Here is a 22,252-nt window from a genome sequence, read left to right as displayed (position 1 = left end):
ATTTTAACATGTAGTCAGTAGTAAAAATTAGATATTTTACACTTTTTTTTTTGCATTATCTTTAAAATCCAGTGTAAATTTTACCTTTATACACACCTCAATTTGGCCTGGCCACATTTCAAGTGCTGTGTGGAGTCCCTCCAGATCCTCTTTTTTTCTGTAGTCTCAGGGTTCAGCCTGCTCAGACATAGGCTAACAAACCAGAGGTGGGAGGTTTTGCTGTCTGTGGTGAAACCTCATTAATTCATTCAATTATCAACAATACTTTTTGGGCAGCTAGTATGTACCGGGCACTGCTCTAGAACTTTGAGTGCAGCAGTGAAAAAAAGAGTCAAAGATTCCTACCCTTGGGTAGACAGACAATAAAAAGTAAACATAACAGGGGAGCAGATGCGGCCCAAGCAGTTGGGTGCCTGCTTCCGGCATGGGAGGTCCCAGGTTCAGTTCCCAGTGCCTCCTAAAAACAAACAAACAACAAGCAAACAAACAAAAAGGGCCAACTCAGGGGAGCTCATGTGGCTCAGTGGTTTAGTTCTGGCTTCCCACTTAGGAGGTCCTGGCTTCAATCCCTGGTACCAGTACCACAGAAATAAATAAATAAACACAATAAATAAGCAGATTGAATAGTATATTAGAAGATGGTAAGAGCCTGTAGAAACTAAGAAAAATACAGAGCAGGATAAGGTTATAGAAGTGCTACAGGCAGGGCAGTATTAAGTTGCAGTGATCAGAGTAAGGCTCATTGAGAAGGTGAGATTTGAGCAAGTGTGTGCAAAGATTTGAAGGACGTGGGGAATTTGGCCAGAAGCGCATTCCAGACATTGTAGCTAGAGCAAAGGCCCTCAGCTGGGCACAATGTGCCTGACAAGTTCAAGAAACAGCAAAAGGACCAGTGTGTCCAGAGAGGAAAAGGAGGTAAGGTAAGATGGTAAGGGGCTAGAACATGTAGGGCCTTATAGGTCATTGTAGGGTCAATGCAGGACATTGTCTCTTATCCTCAGAGAAATGAAGATTGCTATAGAATTTTAAATTACATAATCTGACTTAAATTAACAGAACCACTCTAGTTGCTGTGTTGAGACTAGAGTACAGGAGGGCAAGAGTAGAAACAAGGGCCCACTTTGGTGATTCTTTCAGCAGTCCAGGCGAAAGGTGATGGTGGACTGATTGGACCTGGATAGTAGATGGAAATGGACAGATGGATCGTGGATGTAGTTTGAAAGCAGGGCCAATGAGATAAAAGAAAAAGGAAGTCATCAAGGATGGCTCCTGGGTTTTGGGTTTGAGCCAGTGGGAAGATGTCAGGGTCATCTACTGCAACTGGAGAGGCTGCAGGTGGAGCAGGTTTATAAGGGAAGAGCAGGAGTTCAGTTTGGGACAAGCTAAGTTTAAGGTATCTATTGAACATCCAAATAGAAATGTCAAGTAGGCAGTACTGGTTAAGACTTAATAAATCTTTAAAAAATAGTCACATAAAAGTCTGTGTGTGGACATGAATTCCATTTCTCTTGGAGTGGAGTATCTAGGACTTGAATTGTTGGGTTCTACAGTAATGTATGTTTAATTTTATAAGAAACTGCCAAACTCCTTGTGAAAATTACTGTACAATTTTACATTCTCACCAGCATTGTATGAGTGTTTGGAGTTACTCCACATATTTACCAACACTTTTAAATTTAGAGGAAAATTTTTAATAGATCTTTTTATTTTGGAATAATTTTAGACTCATAAAAGGTTATAAACACAGTACAGAGAGTTCCTACCAGCTTCCCCTAACATTACCATGCTATAGATATAAAATAGATACTTGTCAAAACTAAAAAATTAACATTGGTACATGATTAGCCAAACTACAAATTCTAATCAGATTTTACCAATTTTCTCGCTAATATCCTTTTTCTGTTCTAGGATACAATCCAGGATACACAATGCGTTAATCATCATGTCTCCTGAGACTTCTCTGATCTGTGACCATTTCTCAGTCTTTCCTTGTTTTTGACAGTTTTGAAGAGTAGTGGGTAGGTATTTTGTAGAATGCCCCTTCACTTGGTTTTTCTAGTGTTTTCTTATAATTAGACTGGGCATTTGGAGGAAGAACAGCAGAGTGAAGGGCTCATTACATCATATCAGGGGGCTGCTGCCTTCTCACTGGTGGTATTAACCTTCGCCATTGGTTAAGATGGCATCTGCAGCCTTCTTCCCTATAACTGGCTGTTTCCCTTTCCTTATGCTACCCTTTGGAAGTAAATCTAGCCCAGCCTCCAGGGGAGGGAGTTAAGCTTCACTCCTGGAGCAGGAAGCATCTACATAGATTATTTGGAATTCTTCTTCTCCTTCATTTATTAATTTATTCAATCATTTATTTATAGGGAAAACTTTTCTTTGTTTAAGATAGGAGAATTAGCTGCATATTTGTATGTTGATGGAAACGATCCAGTAGGGAGCAAAATATTGTGAGAATATCTTTGGCTTCTGCAAGTGTGAAATTTTTTTCACTGTTAGATTTTCCACCAGGCCTTTTCTCACGTCTTAAAAATTCACTTTTACCCATGATGCCATTTTCTCGGGCTTTGTTGGAGATCAAAGGACCTGTTGAGACAAAGACAGAGGTTTTATAGATGGCCCCGCCCTGGCTGAGAACTCCGTGGAGCCAGGCATCAGGGCTGTCAGTAGACAAAGCCCCCTGGTACTTGGTGGAAGGGGCTGCCACTCTCACCAGCCCTCGGCCTTCATGCCTTCTCAGCTCCTCAGCCATGGGAGCAGAAGGGGTAGATCTCTGGACAGGATGGAGGAGTTCCAGGGCTGAGGAAGAGCCTATATTTTCCCTTGGGTAGGAAAGAGCCAGATATTTGTCAGGAAGAGCTGGGGCAGCTGGAGCTCTCTGGAGGGGTCTGTGGGGGCCGATGGCCCTTCGGGGAAGAGATCAAGGAGAAGGCAGCAGCAGATGAGGTCCTTGGCCCCAGCTCAGAATCCAGAACACTAGGCCCTGTGTTTCTTCTGAACTCTCGTTGGGAAAACGCAACTCCCAGGACAGCAGCTGACACTGAGCCCTGGCCACTAGCTCAGGAAAGAGACAAGTCTGAGCACCCCAGGGCAGGAGAATGAGATTAATGACCATGCGCTCAAGTTAAAAACTTAGGGGACAGCCCAGGAGAGGGCTGTCTGGGACAGGTCCTGGAAGGGACTTTGCCCCTGCAAACTCACTCACCACCCTACTTCTTCCCCCTAACTCCCCAATCCCTACCACTGCAGAGACCTCTCAGCTGGTCACAGCTGGGGAACTCCCAGCCCGCAAGTCTGGCCCCTGCAGGGCTTGGGGGTGGTAGAGAAAGGTTGTGACAAAAGTGACATCCTGGGTGGCAGAAATGATCTCCAGGCATGTATTTTGCAGACGCTAGCAGTATAGTGTCTGCACTGATGTATACATCAGTAAATGAATCAATCCACACCCTGCCCATGACACCATTGAAAGGAAGGTGGTAAATTACTGCTCATTCAGAGAATAACCTCTCTCTTCTCAACCAGCTGCCCACGGGTTTCCCATTCAGATAGCAAATCATAGTACAGGGAAAGGAACTTACCCTATGGAAACTCCCACTTCCTCTGGAGAACAATACATACAGTGTTACCCCTGGTGAGTAAGAATCCCCCCCACCCCCAAGCCTGCCATTGGCAGTTTTTCTCTTTGGAAGACTGCAGTCACCCTAAGTTGTAACCAAAACTCTCAGCCCAATTCTGAAAAACAACCGGCAGACCTTGGGACTAGTCTGCCAAACATCAATAACCCGACTGAGTGGGAGCAGATATTGTGATTTTCTGCCCAGCATCCCCTTCTTCCGACAACAACACTTGGCTCGGGAAAGCCGCTCTTCTTCCGATCTCTGTGTGCTTCCAGAAGGGGAGGGGACCCATAGCCCAAGCCTGGCCTATCAGAACAGTAAGTCTCTCTTGCCTCAGGGATGGACGGACACATCATGCAAGCTGGACCAGTCAGAGTCAGCCCTAGCAGGACCTGCTAGACACAGCTTGCCTGAGAATGAAGCTGATACAGGACTGGAAAGCTAAGATATGTTTTCAGAGTCCTGAAAGCAGCATCAGAGCTCCAGGACCCAGCTGGCCTTTTCAGCCACAGACACCAAATTCCTTCTTCCTTCCTTCCTTTCTTCCTAGTTTATTTTGGCTTATGTCAGTTTGAGTATGGTTTTTGTCTTTTGTGTTGAAATTGTTGTAATGATGCACCCTGATGGTGGTGTCACCTTAGCTAGCTGCTCCCCACCCTACCATTTACATCAGCATAAAGCTCTCATTTCATGAGGTGCCAGAAGCTACTGAACCACCCCAACCCATGTCTCCTTTTGTCTCCTAAAGTATAAAACAGGAATATAGTTTTTATTTATATTTAAATTAGAAAAGGGGGGTTACAATCCAGCTACTATGAACATTTTCTTATAGTTATAACCCTAGTGCACACAAAAATATATGTTGCTATTATCATCACCATCATCTTCATCACCATCAATACCACCATCATCACCATCACCACCACCATCATCACCATTGCCACCAAATCATTACCATCATCACCACCACCATCATCATCACCATCGCCACCAAATCATTACCGTCATCACCACCACCATCATCACCATCATCACCATCACCGCCACCATCATCATCATCACCACCATTACCATCATCACCATCACCACCACCACCACCATCACCACTGCCATCACCACCACCACCATCATCACCATCACCACTACCATCATTACCATCATCACCATCATTACCACCATCATTATTACCATCATCACCACTACCACCACCATCATCATCATCACTATCAACACGACCACCACCATCATTACCATCATCACCACCATCATTATTGCCATCATCACCACCATCATCACCATCATCACCACCACCACCATCACCATCATCATTGCCATCATCACCACCATCATTACCATCATCACCATCACCACCACCATCATTACCATCATCACCATCATCACCACCATCATCACCATCACCACTACCATCATTATCATCATCACCATCATCACCACTACTACCACCATCATCATCATCACTATCAACACGACCACCACCATCACCACCATCATCACCATCATTACCACCACCACCACCACCATCATCACCACCACCACCATCATTACCATCACCACTATCATCATTGCCATCACCACAACCACCACCATCATGATTCTGGTACTATCATTAGCATTTCTCACTTTCTGTGGTTTTTCAATCTCCATTTTCAAGGACTTCCCTTGGTGGATGTAAATTGTGAGATTGGAGCAATCTAAGACAATCGCCTAGAACAATGGCAAGTTAACAAATGCATTTGTTAGGTGGTAGCTGTCACTGTAATGAACCTTTTAAAAAATTGTTTCTGGAAACTTGGCTTTTATCACCTGGAATTTTTATACTGATGCCTGAGTCCCATCCTTGGAGATTCTGATCCAGTAGGTAGGGGTGGGTTCCCAGGGTTTTCATTTCTAACCAGATCCCCAGGGAATACGAAGGCTTCAGTGGTGTGTTGCAATCACCTGGGAGTCCAAATGCTTTTGCATATTCAAGTCTGAGAAGTCTCGATATAGGCAAGTCCTAACTTTCATATTAATTGCCATTTAGTAAACACAGTTTTCATGTACCTGTGGTTTTTAGAAGCCTATGTTTTTCCTGGGACCAGCCTCATACCTCAAGTCCCAGAAGATGCCCAGCTCCCGTAACCTAAACAGCAAAAACACTAGAGAAGTGTTCCCTTCACTATTCTTTCATGACCTTCCTTCAAATGGTTAGAAATCAAAGTAGCAGGCTGAGTTTCCTGTATATTGCGTGTTGGGGACTGTGTTGGGGGGTCCAGTGATGAATAAAATATGGCTGATGCCCTCTAGGAGCTGATGACAAATGGGAAGATGAACAATAAAAGCAAATACCATACAACTTGGGGAAGAGCTAGGGCAGGGTAGGGTAGAGGCAAGGCAAGCATGGAGCAGAGGCACTTAGCTGGCACTGAGAGGCAGGAGGAGGCACCCTGGAAGCCGTGGCACAGAGCTGCATAGAAGTGAGCCTGGTGAGGAGAACTGGGAAGGGCATCCTTGGCAAAAGGAACAGCAAGGAGGCGCAATGCGTCACGGTGCTTTTCATTTGGCATGATGAGACATGGCGTTAGAGGGGACATGGGGCCAGTCTCCAACAACCTTGTCTGAAGGGGTGGTTTGGAATCCCTAGATCTCTGATCCTCAAATCCAAAAAGGAAACAGCGGCACAGGACCATTTGAGGATTTTCAACCAGTCCACTAGGAGGAGTGATTTGGTTTCTCTGATTACTCGCGATTTCACCCTATAGGTACCACATTTGGCCAGTAATTCCCCAAACCCAGTTTAGGCCATGCACGTACCTGATCACCTGAGGTTCCATCAGCAGCTCCTGTGGCTGGAACCACACATCAGTGTGATGACAAGGTCAGGGTTTCCTTTAGCATTGGTTTGAGTTGCCAGTAATAGAGAACCCAAACAGCAGCACTTAAATGAAATACGAGCTTAGTTTCTCTGAAAAACAGTCCAGGGTTCATGTAGTGGCCCCATGGCCCAACCAAAGCCCTCTTACATTCCAATGCACCATCCTTTACTGCCTTACTACTCAAGAGTGAGGCCCGGAGACCAGCAGCATTGCTGTGCTGGGTGCTTGTTAGAAACGCAGAATGGGCCCTACACCTAACCTATGAATCACCATATCTACTTTAACAAACCCTCAAGCAGTCTCTTTGCATGCACATGCCAGTGCCCTGCAACCAAAGACCAGCAGGAACATACCTATACTCGTCAATTTAGGCTCATTATTCTTTGCCATGAAGGAGACTGCACACCATGGGGACCTATGGGCTGACTCAGTAAAAGGGTATTTGAAAGGATTTAGAATTGGGCTTTGGTCAGGTGAATCTGGGAGGACCTCAGGAAACAGGGGTTTGCTCTGGATTCAGTGCTGTCAGGAAGCAAGAACAATTTTATGAGGGCATCTTACATATAATGAGGGCAGACCAGATGGAAGCTAAAGTTGTCACTGACAAAGAAGCATCAGTTACTCTGTATTAGCTAGAGAAGAGGAGGCTGTTTGGTATTTTGTGGTTGAGTTGGTCTGTGCTTGGACAAAATTATGAAGTGGTTTGTTTTGGCTCACTTCATCACAGTCACAGAGTGAACTTGTATGATGTTATGTTCTGTAAGATTGTTTATATCCAACAGAAAAACAGCCAGGCCAGCTCCTAGCAAGGCAAAGACCTAGCTGAAAGTGTCAGGCCAATTCATGGATGTCAGAGACTGCTCTATTTTTTCTTAACGTTAAAGTTGGAGAGTCAGTGCTTTAATTTGTGGCTTCTTTTTTAAAAGTTGCCTCATGGTCCAATATGGCTGCTAGTGCTCTAGGCATTACCTTAGTGTTCCAAGACAGGAAAGAGAAAAATGGGAAGGGGTAAGTTGAAGAGTACATTGCCAGCTCCCTTTAGGAAGTTTTTAGGAAGACCCACCCAACAATTTGCCTTTATATCTCCTTGCTCATTCCTAATCACAGAGAATTGAGAAATACAGTCTTTTAGCTGTGTATGTCACTGCCTCTCCAAATCAGGTACTTTTGGTAAGGCTCAGAAGGGGAAATTAGGTTTGAGGTAGGCAATTGATAGTTTGTCAGGCAGGAAGGCCAGAGTCACGGAATGAAGGAAATTCCAGACCCTAGAGGATGGTGATTTTTATCTTCTCTTTCTCAGTATTTAACATTCTTGTGATCACAGTTGGCTAGTGCCTTCACAGTAAAAAAGAAAAAGAAACCAACCTATCTCCAGTGTCTGTGAGAAATCTTGTAATGTAGAATTTGCTTCTCAAGTTTTCCATGTCACTGGCTGGGAGGGCAAGAGTGACATAAAAATACAAGTTAGAAATGCCTTCTTGGCCACAGGTGGGAGAGCTGTTGGAACAAGAAAGCTGTCTCTGAGGAAAGCTGGTTTGCTCTATTAGAAGGTTCTTTCCCATCTTCAGAGAAGGTGATGAGTGGAAAGAGAACTACTTGAAACAAGGTGGTCAGAGTTAGTAAGAAGAAAGCATGACTTTCCTTTTATTCAAGAAACCAGCACAACAGCTAGGGACCCCAAATGTCACAGCCTGTCTACAGTAGGGTCATATTTATGCCCAATTTACATTGACTTGGCCCCCCTCCTACCACACACATATAACCAACCACAAGCTCAAGTAAAACTTCACCGCCGTCAGGGTCCCCAGTCATTTTCCAGAAGTCCTCCAGGGAATCCTCATGTGTCCTCACAGTGGTGTGCAGTGGCTAGGTGTGTTGACTCACTTAGCATATTTTGATTGAGATTCTGCAGAGGCGCTGTGCTAGACACAGAGTATATGGTTATGAATGAGAGTGGCTCGTTGTAGGGAGCCGCCAGCCTATTGGGGGAAGACACTGATTATTAATAAATAAGTTCTATGATGAAAGAATCTGATAATGAATGACAGGAGATTGGGTGTACCCTAAAAATACACCAAGTATCTGGGTATGTTTCCACAATTGCTGTTCTTTCTGGCAGGCACAATTTTCTCCAGATATCACCATGACTTACTTCCTCGCTTTCTTTAGGTTTTTGTTCAAATGTCACCTTCTCAGTGACACCCCATTCCCAAACCTGCACTTCCTATTCCCTTTCCTTGCTCAATTTTTTTTTCATAGTTTTGCCAACAAATCATAGATTGGTTTATTGACTGCCTCTCCTCCCCTCCACTAAAATTTAGCTCCACGAGATCTGAGATTTTTGTCTGTTTTGTCACTGTTGTTTGCCCCAGTGTTCTAAAACAAGGCCTGGGACACAGTGGGTCATCAAATAATGTGCATTGAATGAGTGGATGAGTGAATGAATGAATGAGTAAGCAAATGAGTACAGCAGTCGGGGAAGGCCTCAGGGACCACGGCACAAAGCTTGCCCTTTCCCCCTTGGTTCAATGGTATGCTGATGACACAAGTGAATAGTTGATCTGGTTTATGGTTTAAAATAGAACATATGATTAGAATGTTTATAACAATATTTATAGCATTATGGGAAGAATGGCTGGAAAGAGCCAAGTATGAAGTGGGAGGAGAGGGACAGGTTAGGAGGCTTTGCAGGGTGGAGGTGGAGAAAATGATTGCGTGGATAGAACAGCTGGACATGGCTGGACAATGGGCAAGTTTGAGAGACAATTTGGCGGTGGACTCGGCAGGAGTGGAAGCAGTGTGGGAGGGGAGACTCACCCCTAGAACTCCGGCCTCAGCCTCTCGAGATGGGGCAGGTCGGACGAAGGGCAGGTGTGGGGGCAAGTCAAGGCTGCTCCTTGGGATGAGCTTTCCCTCTCCTGCTCTGCCCCCACTTGGCAACATCTGCAGCCCTCAACGCTGCTCGTCGAGTGGAGTCTCAGTTACTGCCACTGAAGCAGCACCCATCTGGCCACGGGCATGGATGCACGAGGTGGAGCCTTGAGACACTCCTGCAGCAGCCCATGTGCAGGGAGCCCAAAAAGTGCTGAGTTCCACGTAGTGGGGAGAAATATGCCCATCCCCACCTCCGGGCTCCACTGTGTCTTTTCTCTTCTGGGCCTCACCTCTAGCCCATGGGGGATGGGAGGGGAGCAGATGTCTGCAGTGCCTCGTTCCTACCCAACCTACCCCAGCTCAACTAAGTAAAAAGATCTGCTGCCTATGCCAGCATCCCCAGTGGGGTGCCAGGAACTAGCAACCAGGGCAGCAAGGGCACCATGCACTGACCAGCTTGCAAGCTGTCCAAGCACACCATCACGGAGTGCAGCCGATAACCATCAGCTCCACCTGGGTTACCAGAGTCCCTAACATCCAACATCCACCAGGGCAGCTGGACAGGGTCAGAAGGGGCAGGGAGAACTTGCCAGAGCATCAAGCCCTCCCAAGAACCCTGAAACTTAGCAGATGACAGATACTCCAAGGGCCCAGCCCAGTGACCTTCACCAAGGACTCTGTCCCCAACCTTCAAGGGACCAAAAGAGACCCTCGTGTCAAACCCTATGTGCCACAAAACCAAGTTCAACCTTCTCAAGATTTGCCACATTCCCACTTCTGTTTTCCTTCTTGCCCCTGCTTTCCCCTTCCCCAGGTCTGCTCCTAGCCCCATCCCACCTCCTCTGGCGCCTCCTCCTTTTGTGTCTGTATCCTTATTTCAGCATTTGGGGTCATGTGTTTCACTTCCTGGTCTTTCTAGACTCCTCAAGTCGGGGGAGTTGTGTTATGTTCCTATGGAGTAGAGATTAGGAACACGGGCTTCGCTGGGGACAGAGGTGCATTCAGGCCTGCCTGCCACTGTGTTCTTGAGCAAAGAACTTGGCTTTAATACATAAGGATACTAGTGCCTGCCTGAGAGGCTCCTGGGAGGACTAAATGCAACTATGTTTGCAAAGCACCCAGCCCATTGCCCAGCACCAGGAAGGAGTCCACAAACGTCAGCTATTACTCTAGTATGATGAGTCTCCACAGCACCTGATGGGGGGCCAGGCATTCAGTAGGCACACAATAAATGCTCAGTGAGTCAATGGGCAGAATGTCTGTCTTTGCCTCACGTAGGTTATGCGTTAGGCATTTGTGTCCATTTTTTTCTATGGGTTTCTCAAATGTGAAGAACTGGAGACCTCCCATCTCTGAGACAGCCGGTCAAGATCAAAAGGTGGAATCGAAGCCCGGCCACTCTTGGTTGTCGAAAAGGGATGGACAGAATCTTTTGGACAAAGGTTTTCACTATTCATCAATGCGCACTAATCCCGCCCTTTTCCCCACAGACATCCCTAAAGCAAGAGCAGTCTTTGAGGCAACCCTCTGCCTCCAGACAGATTCTAGGAAAACTCTTTATGGCTCCTTAAAGTATTCAAGGGAAAAGATCCTTCAGGTCCCATGTGACTTGCTACAGGTCTGCTCCTCCTGATGGCCTCCCAGACGACATCAGAAAGCGCAAGGAGCCCCTCAGTCGCATGTTGTCAGTGTGATGCTTCCCAGTTATTGACGCGTCCTTGGCCCAAGTCCTAGACCAGTCATATACACATTACATTTCCTTTCACCCCATGACAGGCCTCTCCTACAGGTGAGAAAATTGAGGCTTAGCAAGGTTAAGTAACATGCTCAAGATCATATAGCTGGGGAAGAGCAGAGCGAAGATTTCTACCCGGTCTGCTCCTCCCGCTGGGCTCCTCCGCTTTGTAGTGTGACGAGGACTGACCTGGAAGTCGCAAGTCCAGCTCTACACCAGGTAAAGACTGCCCTGCTGGAGCGTCAGCTCCATCACTCTCCACATAAGGGGAGGAAGGGCTGCCCTCCCACTATGCAGGCGAGGGTTGTTGGGTGGGGAGAGGAAGAGGCTAAATAATTCAATATAATTTTCTTTTTATAATTCTGGCTAACCAAATTCTCTCTCGCAGCAATTTATATCCAGTTCCCCTACTTCAAGCAACTCTGAGAAGGAGAAAAGCCTTCAGCCCTTTGAAGAGTGCTTTTTAACTCATTACAGGGAACACTATTTTTCCTTTAACTTAAGAATTTTCTGGAAGTCAAATGTCATTTTCACTTTCACCTATTAAAACCGAAGCTTACATTCAGCTTTTTAAAAAGCTTCCTGTTGCAGAGGTGGCCAGAAGCCAACAGGGTGGGCTGCGCCTCCGTCTTGTGCCAGGGGACACTGCTCTCTAGACTCAAACCTGAACTTATTTTGAAAGAAAGAAGGGCCTGCAAAAAGGTCACAATGAACAAACAGAAAATAATTAGCTCAGTGATTATCTCTGCTCATTTTTTTCTTAGAAGTGGGTGCAGCACACTCAGGAGCCCAGTAAGGAAAACTGAGCCACAAGCAAATCGAGTTCTTGGGCTTGGAGTGGGGCCAAAGGCCTGCAAGAGATCCCCTCACACATCTGCTTCCCTGGAGAGGCATCCCTGACTCCCAGACTCTAGTCTGGGCAGGAACCAGAGCAAGGACTTACTGGAAGGGACCAGCTGCCCTGCTCTTCCAACAAAAGGCAAAAGCGTCATTGAAATGATCATAAATTTCTACAGAATATTCCCCCAGTGCCCTGGCTACCATGTTAGCAGAATCACTTTTCAATATACAAGGTACAGAGAATACCCATTTCACAGGGCCAAGTAAAGAGCAAGTGAGAGGGGGCGTGTGTGTTTACAGAACTGCATTTTTCCGAGCGAGGGTAGAGCAAGGGTATTTACATAGTACGGATATCTTTGCAGTTACCAGACAAACAGGAAGTTTCAGAACCTATGCCATTTCCTCCCGCTGTGTGTGAATCAGCAGCTGCTTTCTTCTCATACAGAAATGATGAAAATCGCGGTGTACAGCACTGGAACGTGAGCGGCACAACTACCTCCAAAGTCATCTTTGGTGGAGAGCTTCCCCGTATGCCCCAGTCAGCCACGCTCCCTCAGGCCATTGCTCCCTGCCTTTCCACCTTCCTAGAAAGCTTCAGGAAACTTTCGGATCCTAGCCCTAAGCACATTCGCACAACAGTCTCCAGCCACACAAGGTAGGTTACACTATTGCTCAGAATGGGGCCCAACCCTAGGCTTGGAAGAGCCTTTCCCACCCCCAGGACTCTTGCCAAGGCTTGAATCACAGAAAGATGCTGTAGTGTAAGGAGCGCACCCCGGACTCTGCCCCAGAATACCTGGGTTCAGATGCCCACTCCAGCTCAGAGAAACCTTAGACAAGCTGCTTGCCTCTCTGAGCCTTGGTTTCCCAATCGGTTATTGTATGGATAAGGGCTACTCTGTAGATTTGGGGGCTAATAATACATGCAAATGGGAGAGAAAATAAGGTAGCAAATAAATGTACATGCTTTGGAGTCAGAGCTTGATTCAAATGCCAACCCCACTGTGTACTGACTCTGTGATCTTGGACAAATTGCCTAACTTTTCCAAGCCTCAATGTTCCTATCTGTAAAACGGAGGTAATAAGAATGTCTTTCTGCAGGTCTATTGGGAGGATTCAATGGTAAAATCACTTAACATCCAGCACAGTGTCTGACACACAGGAAACTCAAGTTAAGCCAGGCTTACCCCCCCTCCACATCCCCCTCCCACTCCAATACTGTAAGATCCTTGCGGGAGGGGCCACTGCTGATCTCCTTCAGCAATTGATCCTCAGCAGGCATAATAAATTAGTTGAATAAATGAATGAGTGTTTTTGGTTTATAACAGGTGCTAAGGAAATGTATCTATATAAATATAAATCTATATGAAAGCCACACAAAGACCGCATCACGTTCTCTCTGTTCTTTTTTCTTTTTTTCCTTTTTCTAGTTTAATTTATTTATATTAAAATTATTATTGCGGTAACACACACATACAATGTAACATTTCCCATTTTAACCACTTTCAGATTTACAAGTCAGTAGTGTTAGTTATATTCACAATCCTCTCTGGTTTTTGATATTCGTAAAAGGGGGGCAGTACAGAAAAACAATTACAAATATTGTGGACTCAGAGAGCAGTCAGAGCTGGTTTGAGACTTAGTTTCCCTTCTTCCTTCCCTTTGCTCACCCAAAAGTGACAAACGGGCGGCATAGGGGACCTTGGCCTTGTCTGCCTAATGGGAATCATATTACATTCCCACATGACCTGTGGGTGGGAGCCATTCTGCCCACAAACACTCTGCAAATCTTTACCACACCAACATAAGCCAAATACCTAATGGCCCAGTCACTGAGGATATATTTACAGTACAAGCCAAACCTGTGTGTAGCTAATATACCACATACTGGGGCCTCTTGCATTAGCTGCAAGGAACAATTTCAGAAATATTTATTGTGTACATACTATCGGACAGATTCTGTATCAGGAGCCAGTAACACTTTCCCTTGTGTTATCACTCGTTGAACCAGCTTTGAACAAGGCCTCCCTGGGCAATCAGCGGGTCGTGGCAGCCCTCCACACCGGTAGGAGTTTGAACTCAGGCATCCCCGGTTCTGCTTCCTACGCATCACCAAAGCAAAGCCAGAAATGGCAGAGTGGGCCGGTCCCCACCTGTCCAGAGAGCTGCGGTCATCTCTGCCCCCAGGGGCCAATGGTCAAGACAGCGGGTCACCAGGGAGGCCTGTGAGTCCCTGCCTGGGTCATGACCACCTGCTGGGTCCCCACGTGGAAACTGAAAGCAGCTGGCTGCACATCTGTGAAGTCGTCCACTGTACTCTGAAAAGACGCACTCACTGGGGAGAGCAGCAGAATCCAGCCAGGGAGGGAGAGAGCAAGCTAAGCCTGAGAACACCAGCTCCAGAAAAGTAACCTAAGTGGATGGCAACCCCCTCATAGCCTAGCCATATTACAGAATGCATACAGCCCACATGGAATTTTCTGCTAACTACTTTTTCAGCAGACTTTTTTTCCCCCTAGAACTGCAACCTTCATGAATAGAACCAAGAAGGAATTCATCCATGGGTTTTTTTGAGCATCCGTATCTGTCCTCTGCTGTGTCTTGACTATATACAATATACAATATAACAGAACATTGTAATCATAATCCTGTCATTTCTTATGTGTAAATAATCACCTGTCTCTAGCAAGTATTTATACATAGTCTCTCCTTTGATTTATTCCTTGCCAAAACCCACGATGAAGGGGTTCAAAATAGCACTAACAGTATTTAATAAACTTTCAATGGGCCAGGCAATGTAACTTATAACTAACATTTCATTTAATTCTACTGAGAGCCCCATGGAGTACAATAACTAGCCCCATTTCACAGTAAATGGAGACCTGGGATTCCAGCCCAGATCTGTTGTCCCCAGTACCAGTGCGCTTCCCCACTGTACCATCCCCCCTTTCCATCTTATCCCTGCTTTCTCTCACTGTGTCTTCTGGTGGGGAGGCAAGAGAAAGGGGCATGAGGAACTCAAGACCAGAGCTTGGACAGCTGAATTGGCCGTGTTCCAGAATGCAAGCCTTGCCTTTCATAGGAGGTTAGAATTCTGAGTCTAGCTTCCTGCCCCATTCCCACACATCCCCCCAACCCCCACTGGCTCCCTACCTGCCAGGCCTCTGCCCAATCACTGGAGACTTGCATTAATTCTCATATTAGCACAAATGAAACAACTGGGATGACTTCTGAAACTGCACTGTCAGCTCTGAATTAGCCACTCAAATTATTAGATTTAGACTTTGGAGGCTTAAACCAGATAACAGAAAGGGCAAAATTTAATTAGCAAATAACATTTTATGTATTGTGGGACCCTGTCAGTTAGTGCACATATATTTATAATTGTTAGGTCCCTTTAGCAGTATATAGTGACCTTTGTCCCTTATAGTAATTATTTACTTAAAGTCTATTTTTATCTGATATGAGTATAGCTACCCCATTCTCTTTTGATTATTACTTGCAAGTTATATATTTTTCCATCCTTTCACTTTAAACCTACTTATGTCTTTAAATTTAAGGTGAATCTCTTGTAAACAGCATATAGTTGGTCATGCTTTTTTTTAAATTTCATTTTGCCAATCTCTGCCTTTGATTGGAAAGTTTAATCCATTTACATTTAGAGTACTTACTGATAATGTAGGACTTGATTCTTTATTTTGCTATCTGTCTTTGTAAGTCTTATATATTTCCTGACCCTCAATTCTTCTATTAATGCCTACTTTCATATTTATTTGACTTCTTCTATTATACCACTTGAGTCCCTTCTTATCTCTTTCTGTATATATTTCATTGTGGTTACCATGGGGCTAAAATTTAACATCTGAAATCTCTAACAATCATGTTCAATTTGATACCTACTTAACTTAAATAGCATACTCGTTTCTATACTCCTCCACCCCCTCAACTTTTTTATTGTTCTTGTTAACTTATACACATTATATATCTAAACCATAGATTTATCATTTTTTATGCATTTGCATTTTAGAACCTCTAAGAAGTAAAAAGTGGAGTTACAGGGAAGCGGACTTGGCCCAGTGGATAGGGCATCCGTCTACCACATGGGAGGTCCACGGTTCAAATCCTGGGCCTCCTTGACCCATGTGGACCTAGCCCATGCACAGTGCTGATGCACGCAAGGAGTGCTATGCCACACAGGGGTGTCCCTACGTAGGGGAGCCCCACACACAAGGAGTGCGCCCCATAAGGAGAGCTGCCCAGCGTGAAAGATAGTGCAGCCTGCCCAGGAATGGTGCCGCACACACAGAGAACTGATGCAGCAAGATGACGTAACAAAAGAGACACAGATTCCCGTGCCGCTGACAACAACAGAAGTGGACAAAAGAAGAACACACAGCGAATAGACACAGAACAGACAATTGGGGTGGGGGAAGTGGAGAGAAACAAAAATTAATTATTAATTAATTAAAAGTGGAGTTACATACCAAAATTACAATACAATAGTATGAGATTTTATAATTATCCATGTGGTTACCTTTACTAGAGGTCTTTATTTCTTTTCTTTTTTTTTTAATCTTCAAGAACACTTTATTCCCATAGATAAACAGAACAGTACCCTTGAGCAGTGTTCCATACCTGGTGAGCCTTGGCACAGTGGGTTACATGTATACCAATACAGTTTACTCATTTCTCAGTGGGGCTGGGGCCTCTGGCAGTAAGACGCTTCATCTCATTTTCTTAATTTCTTTATGCCACTTCGATTCACTATTTAGTGCCCTTTCCTTTCACTTGGAAGAACTCCCTGTAGCACAACTTGTAGGGCAGGTCTAGTGGTGACAAACACCCTCAGCCTTTTTTTATCTGGAAATGTCTTAATCTTTCATTTTTTGAAAGAAAGTCTCAACAGATATAAAATTCTTGGCTGGTAATTGTTTTCTTTCAGTACTTAAAATATTTCATCCCACTCCCTTCTTGCCTCCATTGTTTCTGATGAGAAATCAGCATTTAATCTTGTACATAACTTTTTGCTTTTCTCTTGCAGCTTTCAGAATTCTGTCCTTGTCTAGAAATGGTTTTCTTTGAGTTTATCCTGTTTGGAATTGATTGGACTTCTTGAATGTGCTTAGTCATGTCTTTGTTAAATTTGGGAAGTTTTGTGCCATTATTTCTTTGAATATTCCTTCTGCTCCTTTCTCTCTTTCTTCTCCTTCTGGGACTCCCATAATGCATATATTGGCATACTTGATGGTATCTTTCATGCTCTGTTTGCTTTTTCTTATTCTTTTTTATTTCTGCTCCTCATCCTGAGTCATTTCAATTGTTTTGTCTTCTAGGTCACTGATTTTTTTGTACAGCCAGCTCCAATCTACTCTTGAAACCCTCTAAGGAATTTTTTATTTCAGTTATTTTGGTTCCTCTTTAAACTTTCTATCTCTTTACTGAGATTTTCATATTGTTCATTCACTGTTTTCCTCATATCCTTTAGCTCTTTGTGTTTTCCTTTATCTCCTCAAGCATACTGAGGAGTTTTTTGTTTGTTTGTTTAGAGTCTTTGTCTGGTATGTCCACAGTCAGGTCTTCACTGTATTTTTTCTTCTTCTTCCTTTGCATGGGCCATCATTTCCTGTTTTCTTTGTCTAGTAATATTTTGTTAACACATTGTACAATTTAATATTTTAAATGTCTGTGATTTAGTCCCTGAGCTATCTGTTCCTTAAGTTGTATCCAGCTAGTGATATGACAGAGATGACCTTGAGTACCAGCGAACTAGCAAAAACAAACAAAGCAAAAAGCACGTTGCAGTCTTTCCAAAGTGGCTCTGCAATAGTTGATGGTCTCCTTGAAAGTTAGCCCTTCTGTCAAGAAGATCAGCCTGAGGCAAATGAGAAATGCAGGACCCTCTCTGTCTTACCTGAGTGTAGGTGGAACCTGCTTCTTGCCTTGGGCTGGTACTTGCTGGTGACCTTAGGAATTCCCAGTTTACAGGAATATGACTGCCCCTTCTGCCCCCTTTGAAATAGACTTTCACTCCCTAGTGGGTGCGCTATTGTTAAGACTTAATGCAGGTAGTCCTTTGTTCCAGGCCACTTTGACAATTACTTCTTTCACTGCTTTACCTGTCTGCAAGCTGCTTCTCTGCCATTAGGACAAATTTAGGAAAAAAGTTTCCTAGTTCATTCTCTCAGGCTTCCACCTGATGGACTGGCAATGACATACAGACACCCTAGTAGGTGCACAGAGATCACCCTGCTCCCTCTGCACAGGGCCAGGGCTCCACAGTGAAAGTGCAGGCTGGCCCCACACTGCACCAGGGAAGGAGTGCAGGAGGGGCTGGTAAGGGCTCCATAGGTTTCACCTACCATTTTTCAAGCTGCCTTTTCCTGATTTGGCACTTGCCCGGTTACTGCAAGCTTTAATTGTTTTCAGAGTTTTGAGGAAGATGGCTCTGCTAGTTTTTGATAGTTGTTCAAAGGTTTTCTTGGGGGACAGTCATCTTGGTCAACAGGAAGTCTAGCAGATACTTTAAAATTACATTTTGCTTTGGAAGTTTTATGTTTTAATGTGGCTGCTTAAGTAGTTATGGGAATTTGAAACTCTTCCAATACGAGCAAGAGACCTCATGTTGTGAGTTGAATACATAACCCCAAAAGATATGTTGATGTCCTAACCCCTACAACCTGTCAATGTGCCCTTATTTGGAAATAGTCTTTGCAGATGTAATTAAGTTAAAATGAGGTCATACTCGATTAGGGTGGGTCCTAATGCAATACAGTGACTGGTATCTTTATAAAAGGAGGGAAATTTGGACATGGGACAGACACAGAGGGAAGATGAGCATGTGAAGACACAGACACAGGCACAGATAATGCCATGTGATAGCAGATGCAGAGATTGGAGTGATGTGTCTATAAGCCAAAGAACGCCAAGGATTGCCAGCAACCACACAGAAGCCAGGAGAGAGGCATAGAACAGGTTTTCTGTAGAGTCTCCAGAAGGAACCAACACTACTAACACCTTGATTTTGCACTTCTGGTCTCCAACACTGTGAGAGAAGCTTCTGTTGTTTTAAGCCTCCCAGTTTGTGGCCCTTTACTATGGCAGCCCTAGGAAACCTAAGTAGCTCATACATACAAAGGTCTCATGATCCAGCATCCCCTCCCATCCCTACTGGCTCTGGCTCTCTGTCCTTGCTCATTCTTGGCTGGGCACACACAGCATCTGTGCCCAGCCCAGATTCTTTGCCAATTGCCTGTTTTGCAACTTCTCCAGGGCAGGGAAATAAATGTGTGGGTTTTAAAGAACCATCTCTTCCAGTCCCTGCTGAGTATGCACAAAGATCTCATTTATATCAAGCTAAGTCATTTAGAATGTCAATAAAGTTGAAAGTAAAATTTTGGAATAATCCTGGAATATAATGAAGCTCATTATACACATTATTGAATTCTTAGTTTTAATATATTTTATTTCTTTTCTTCCTTCAATGTCATTTTCTTATTGAATTACTCCTTCCTCTTTTCTACATACATACCTATAATTTGGAAAACCACATTCACAGTGTATTATTTTAACAGGGCAGGAGTCAGTCCTTCTTCATAATTGTAACACCTAAATAAATATTTATTGAGAAATAGTTTGGAGAAAACTGTCTCATTTTCTCTCTCCAGTTTGAAAATGTCCTTCTACTGATTCTTAATCTTTGCAGATACATATAAGTATCATTGGAATGCCACTGACAGACTGATTTAACACTTATTTAAATATATTATCAGGAAGCGGACTTGGCCCCATGGATAGGGCATCTGCCTACCACATGGGAGGTCCGCGGTTCAAACCCCGGGCCTCCTTGACCCATGTGGAGCTGGCCCATGCGCAGTGCTGATGCGCGCAAGGAGTACCCTGCCACACGGGTGTCCCCCGCGTAGGGGAGCCCCACGTGCAAGGAGTGCACCCCGTAAGGAGAGCCGCTCAGCGCAAAAGAAAGTTCAGCCTGTCCAGGAATGGCACCGCACACATGGAGAGCTGACACAGCAAGATGACGCAACAAAAAGAAATACAGATTCCTGATGCCACTGATCAGTCACAGAAGACAACTGGGGGCGGGGCGGGGGGGAAGGGAGAGAAATAAAAAAACGAATCTTAAAAAAACAACAACAACAAAAACCCAGCAATCTTTAAATAAATAAATAAATGCACTATGTACTCTTCAGGTCACAAAGTCTTGGAGATAAACAAGGGTAAGTGTTTCAACAGAGGGGCAAGTCCCTCGGATTCCAAGCCCTCGAGTCCTGTGACTTTCTCACGAGGCGGTGGATGAGCCTGTCACCACTCTTTACAGTGTCTTGCAGTGTGTGCGAGGGTCTCACTGAAGCCAGCTGCTTCTGTACCACTGAATGAGCCATTCACATTCACCAGTGGGGCCTCAGTGACACCCTCAGCAGTGCCCTAGCGGCTTCCACCCATTTAAGAGAGGTGCCCTGGTGCCTCAGGCCACTAGTACTGTACTCCTGGCTAAGCTGATAGCCCTTCCTAAGGCTCACCATTCTTACCAAGCTCCCCTAAGGAAGCCTGCTGTGGGTGGGTTGCTTGGTTGTTTGATTAACTTCTGCTTCCCTCCACTGAAGAACCTGACCCCAGTTTTCAGGGAGCGTCTTGAATGATGCATCACACTTGAAGTCTCTCCTCTACTGCCCCAGGCATGGTCCAGAAGAGCCCTGTTCACCCAGACACTCCCTGCCTCTTGAAAGGGTTAGCCCACCCCTCCTTTTGTTCAGTGTCCTAATTCTGGTATCCTGGTCTTGACCTTCAGTCCAGGTGTCCTCTTTATCATTTCTCCCAGAAGCCCTAGGAATGAGCTTTCATGAAAAGCAACATTTCTGGGGCACTATCTCCTACTCCAGAATTCCTGTGGCAGGCATACTGAATTATCTTTGCTTTAGTTAGTTTGGCTAAACCACAGTCACAAATAGACTCAAATGTATTGACTTAAATACAATAGAAGTGCATTTCTAGATCACATAACATTCCAGGGTGGAAGTTCTAGGTCAGCCCTGGAACGTGGCTGTACTCTCCAGGTGACTCAGTGCCGCCCAGGCTCCTTCCAGCTGTGGCCATTATCCCAGAATTCCTTGCCATTTCTGTACCACGCCAGTGGTAGGGGAAAGAGAACATGGAGGAGGCACGCTGCAAGTCTTGAAAGTCCTTTACTCTCAGTTACATGGCCACCCTTGAGAGCAAGAGAGAAGCTGGGGAATATTGCCTGGCTTTTGTCCATCAAGAAGAGAATACTGGGTTTTAGCGGAACACCAACAGCCTCTGCCATAGGCCACTTTCTTCTTCCCAATTCTACCCTCCCATACTTTTCTACTTGTCCCGGTTGTCTCCCTGGCAATGTGAAGAATTGAGGATTTTATCTCTGGAACTAATATAATCAATTATAGCCACCTACTCCTTCTAAGAAGCAGATAATAGAATCTATTCACCAAAGAGTTCTTATTGCCATCTTAGTAACAAATGCCATATCCTACTACTGGTCTTCATTAGCTTTCTCTGAGTTTTTATTTGTTTTAAAATTTATTATCTATGCTGTTATTCATTATCCCCAGGCCTCACTGATGTGTACCAGCTCCAAGGGAGATAAAAACCAAACATTAGCAAACATCTTCCCTGAGCACAAATACATCTCAGAGTTTGAAGCTCAATATCCACCTTGTGATTTTACTCTTTGGATAGGTTATTTGGATCCCATTCAGACACATTTGCCTTAATGATACTGTTAATGGAAAATAGGATCAGATTTGGGGTTATGGCCCTTGACACAAGGGTCCTGTACCTCCACCCCCAGTCCAGTTGAGGCTGGCAGAAAGCTTCTGCTATCTCAAACCCTTGCTTAGTTTCTGATCCTTGACCTCTGGGCATGCTGAACCTTAGCAATGCAGATTGCTAGAAGCGAGAGAGGGGGAAGCCAGGAAGAGTTGGATCTGGGGCTATGGGGACCCACCCAGTCTCAGCCTGTATGTGCCCATTCTAATCACAGTGGCCTTGTACTCTCTACCTTAATCCTGACAGGTATTGCTCTCCAAGAGTACCCTATCTTTGGGGAGGCAAGTGGCAACAGGCATTCCTGGGCAGGATTAAAGCTCAGTCAGAAGAGAGGCAGCATTATGGTTTGAGTGGGTATTTCCATTGGAACTTCCCTTCCTTTTGGGGGGTAACCCAGTCTTCTCAACTGAGCTGAAAAAGCCCTTCCTAACCTGCCTCATCCATCCTAACTTCCAGCATGCGCCTGGTATTCCAGTCACCTCTGGAAA

General features: G+C 44.9%; 1 protein-coding gene across 4 annotated transcripts in view; it reads left to right on the top strand.

The window, feature by feature from the left end:
* Positions 1-19,573, top strand: part of ANKRD46 (ankyrin repeat domain 46) — a 76,873-nt gene extending 57,300 nt beyond the window's left edge. The window contains exons 2-3 of one of the 4 annotated variants that reach the window (XM_071207945.1): positions 1,909-12,600; positions 15,973-19,573. In XM_071207945.1, the coding sequence (XP_071064046.1) occupies positions 4,480-5,313 (834 nt within the window). In that variant the 5' untranslated portion in view covers positions 1,909-4,479 and the 3' untranslated portion in view covers positions 5,314-12,600; positions 15,973-19,573. The other 3 variants (XM_071207943.1, XM_071207942.1, XM_071207944.1) reach the window with 3 other exon arrangements.
* Positions 19,574-22,252: the final 2,679 nt, after the last annotated feature.

The sequence above is a fragment of the Dasypus novemcinctus genome, chromosome 14 (assembly GCF_030445035.2).
Source record: "Dasypus novemcinctus isolate mDasNov1 chromosome 14, mDasNov1.1.hap2, whole genome shotgun sequence".
Taxonomy (NCBI): Eukaryota; Metazoa; Chordata; class Mammalia; order Cingulata; family Dasypodidae; genus Dasypus; species Dasypus novemcinctus.
The sequence above is the reverse complement of the archived record's forward strand: the minus strand, read 5'-3'. Positions and strand labels throughout refer to the sequence as shown.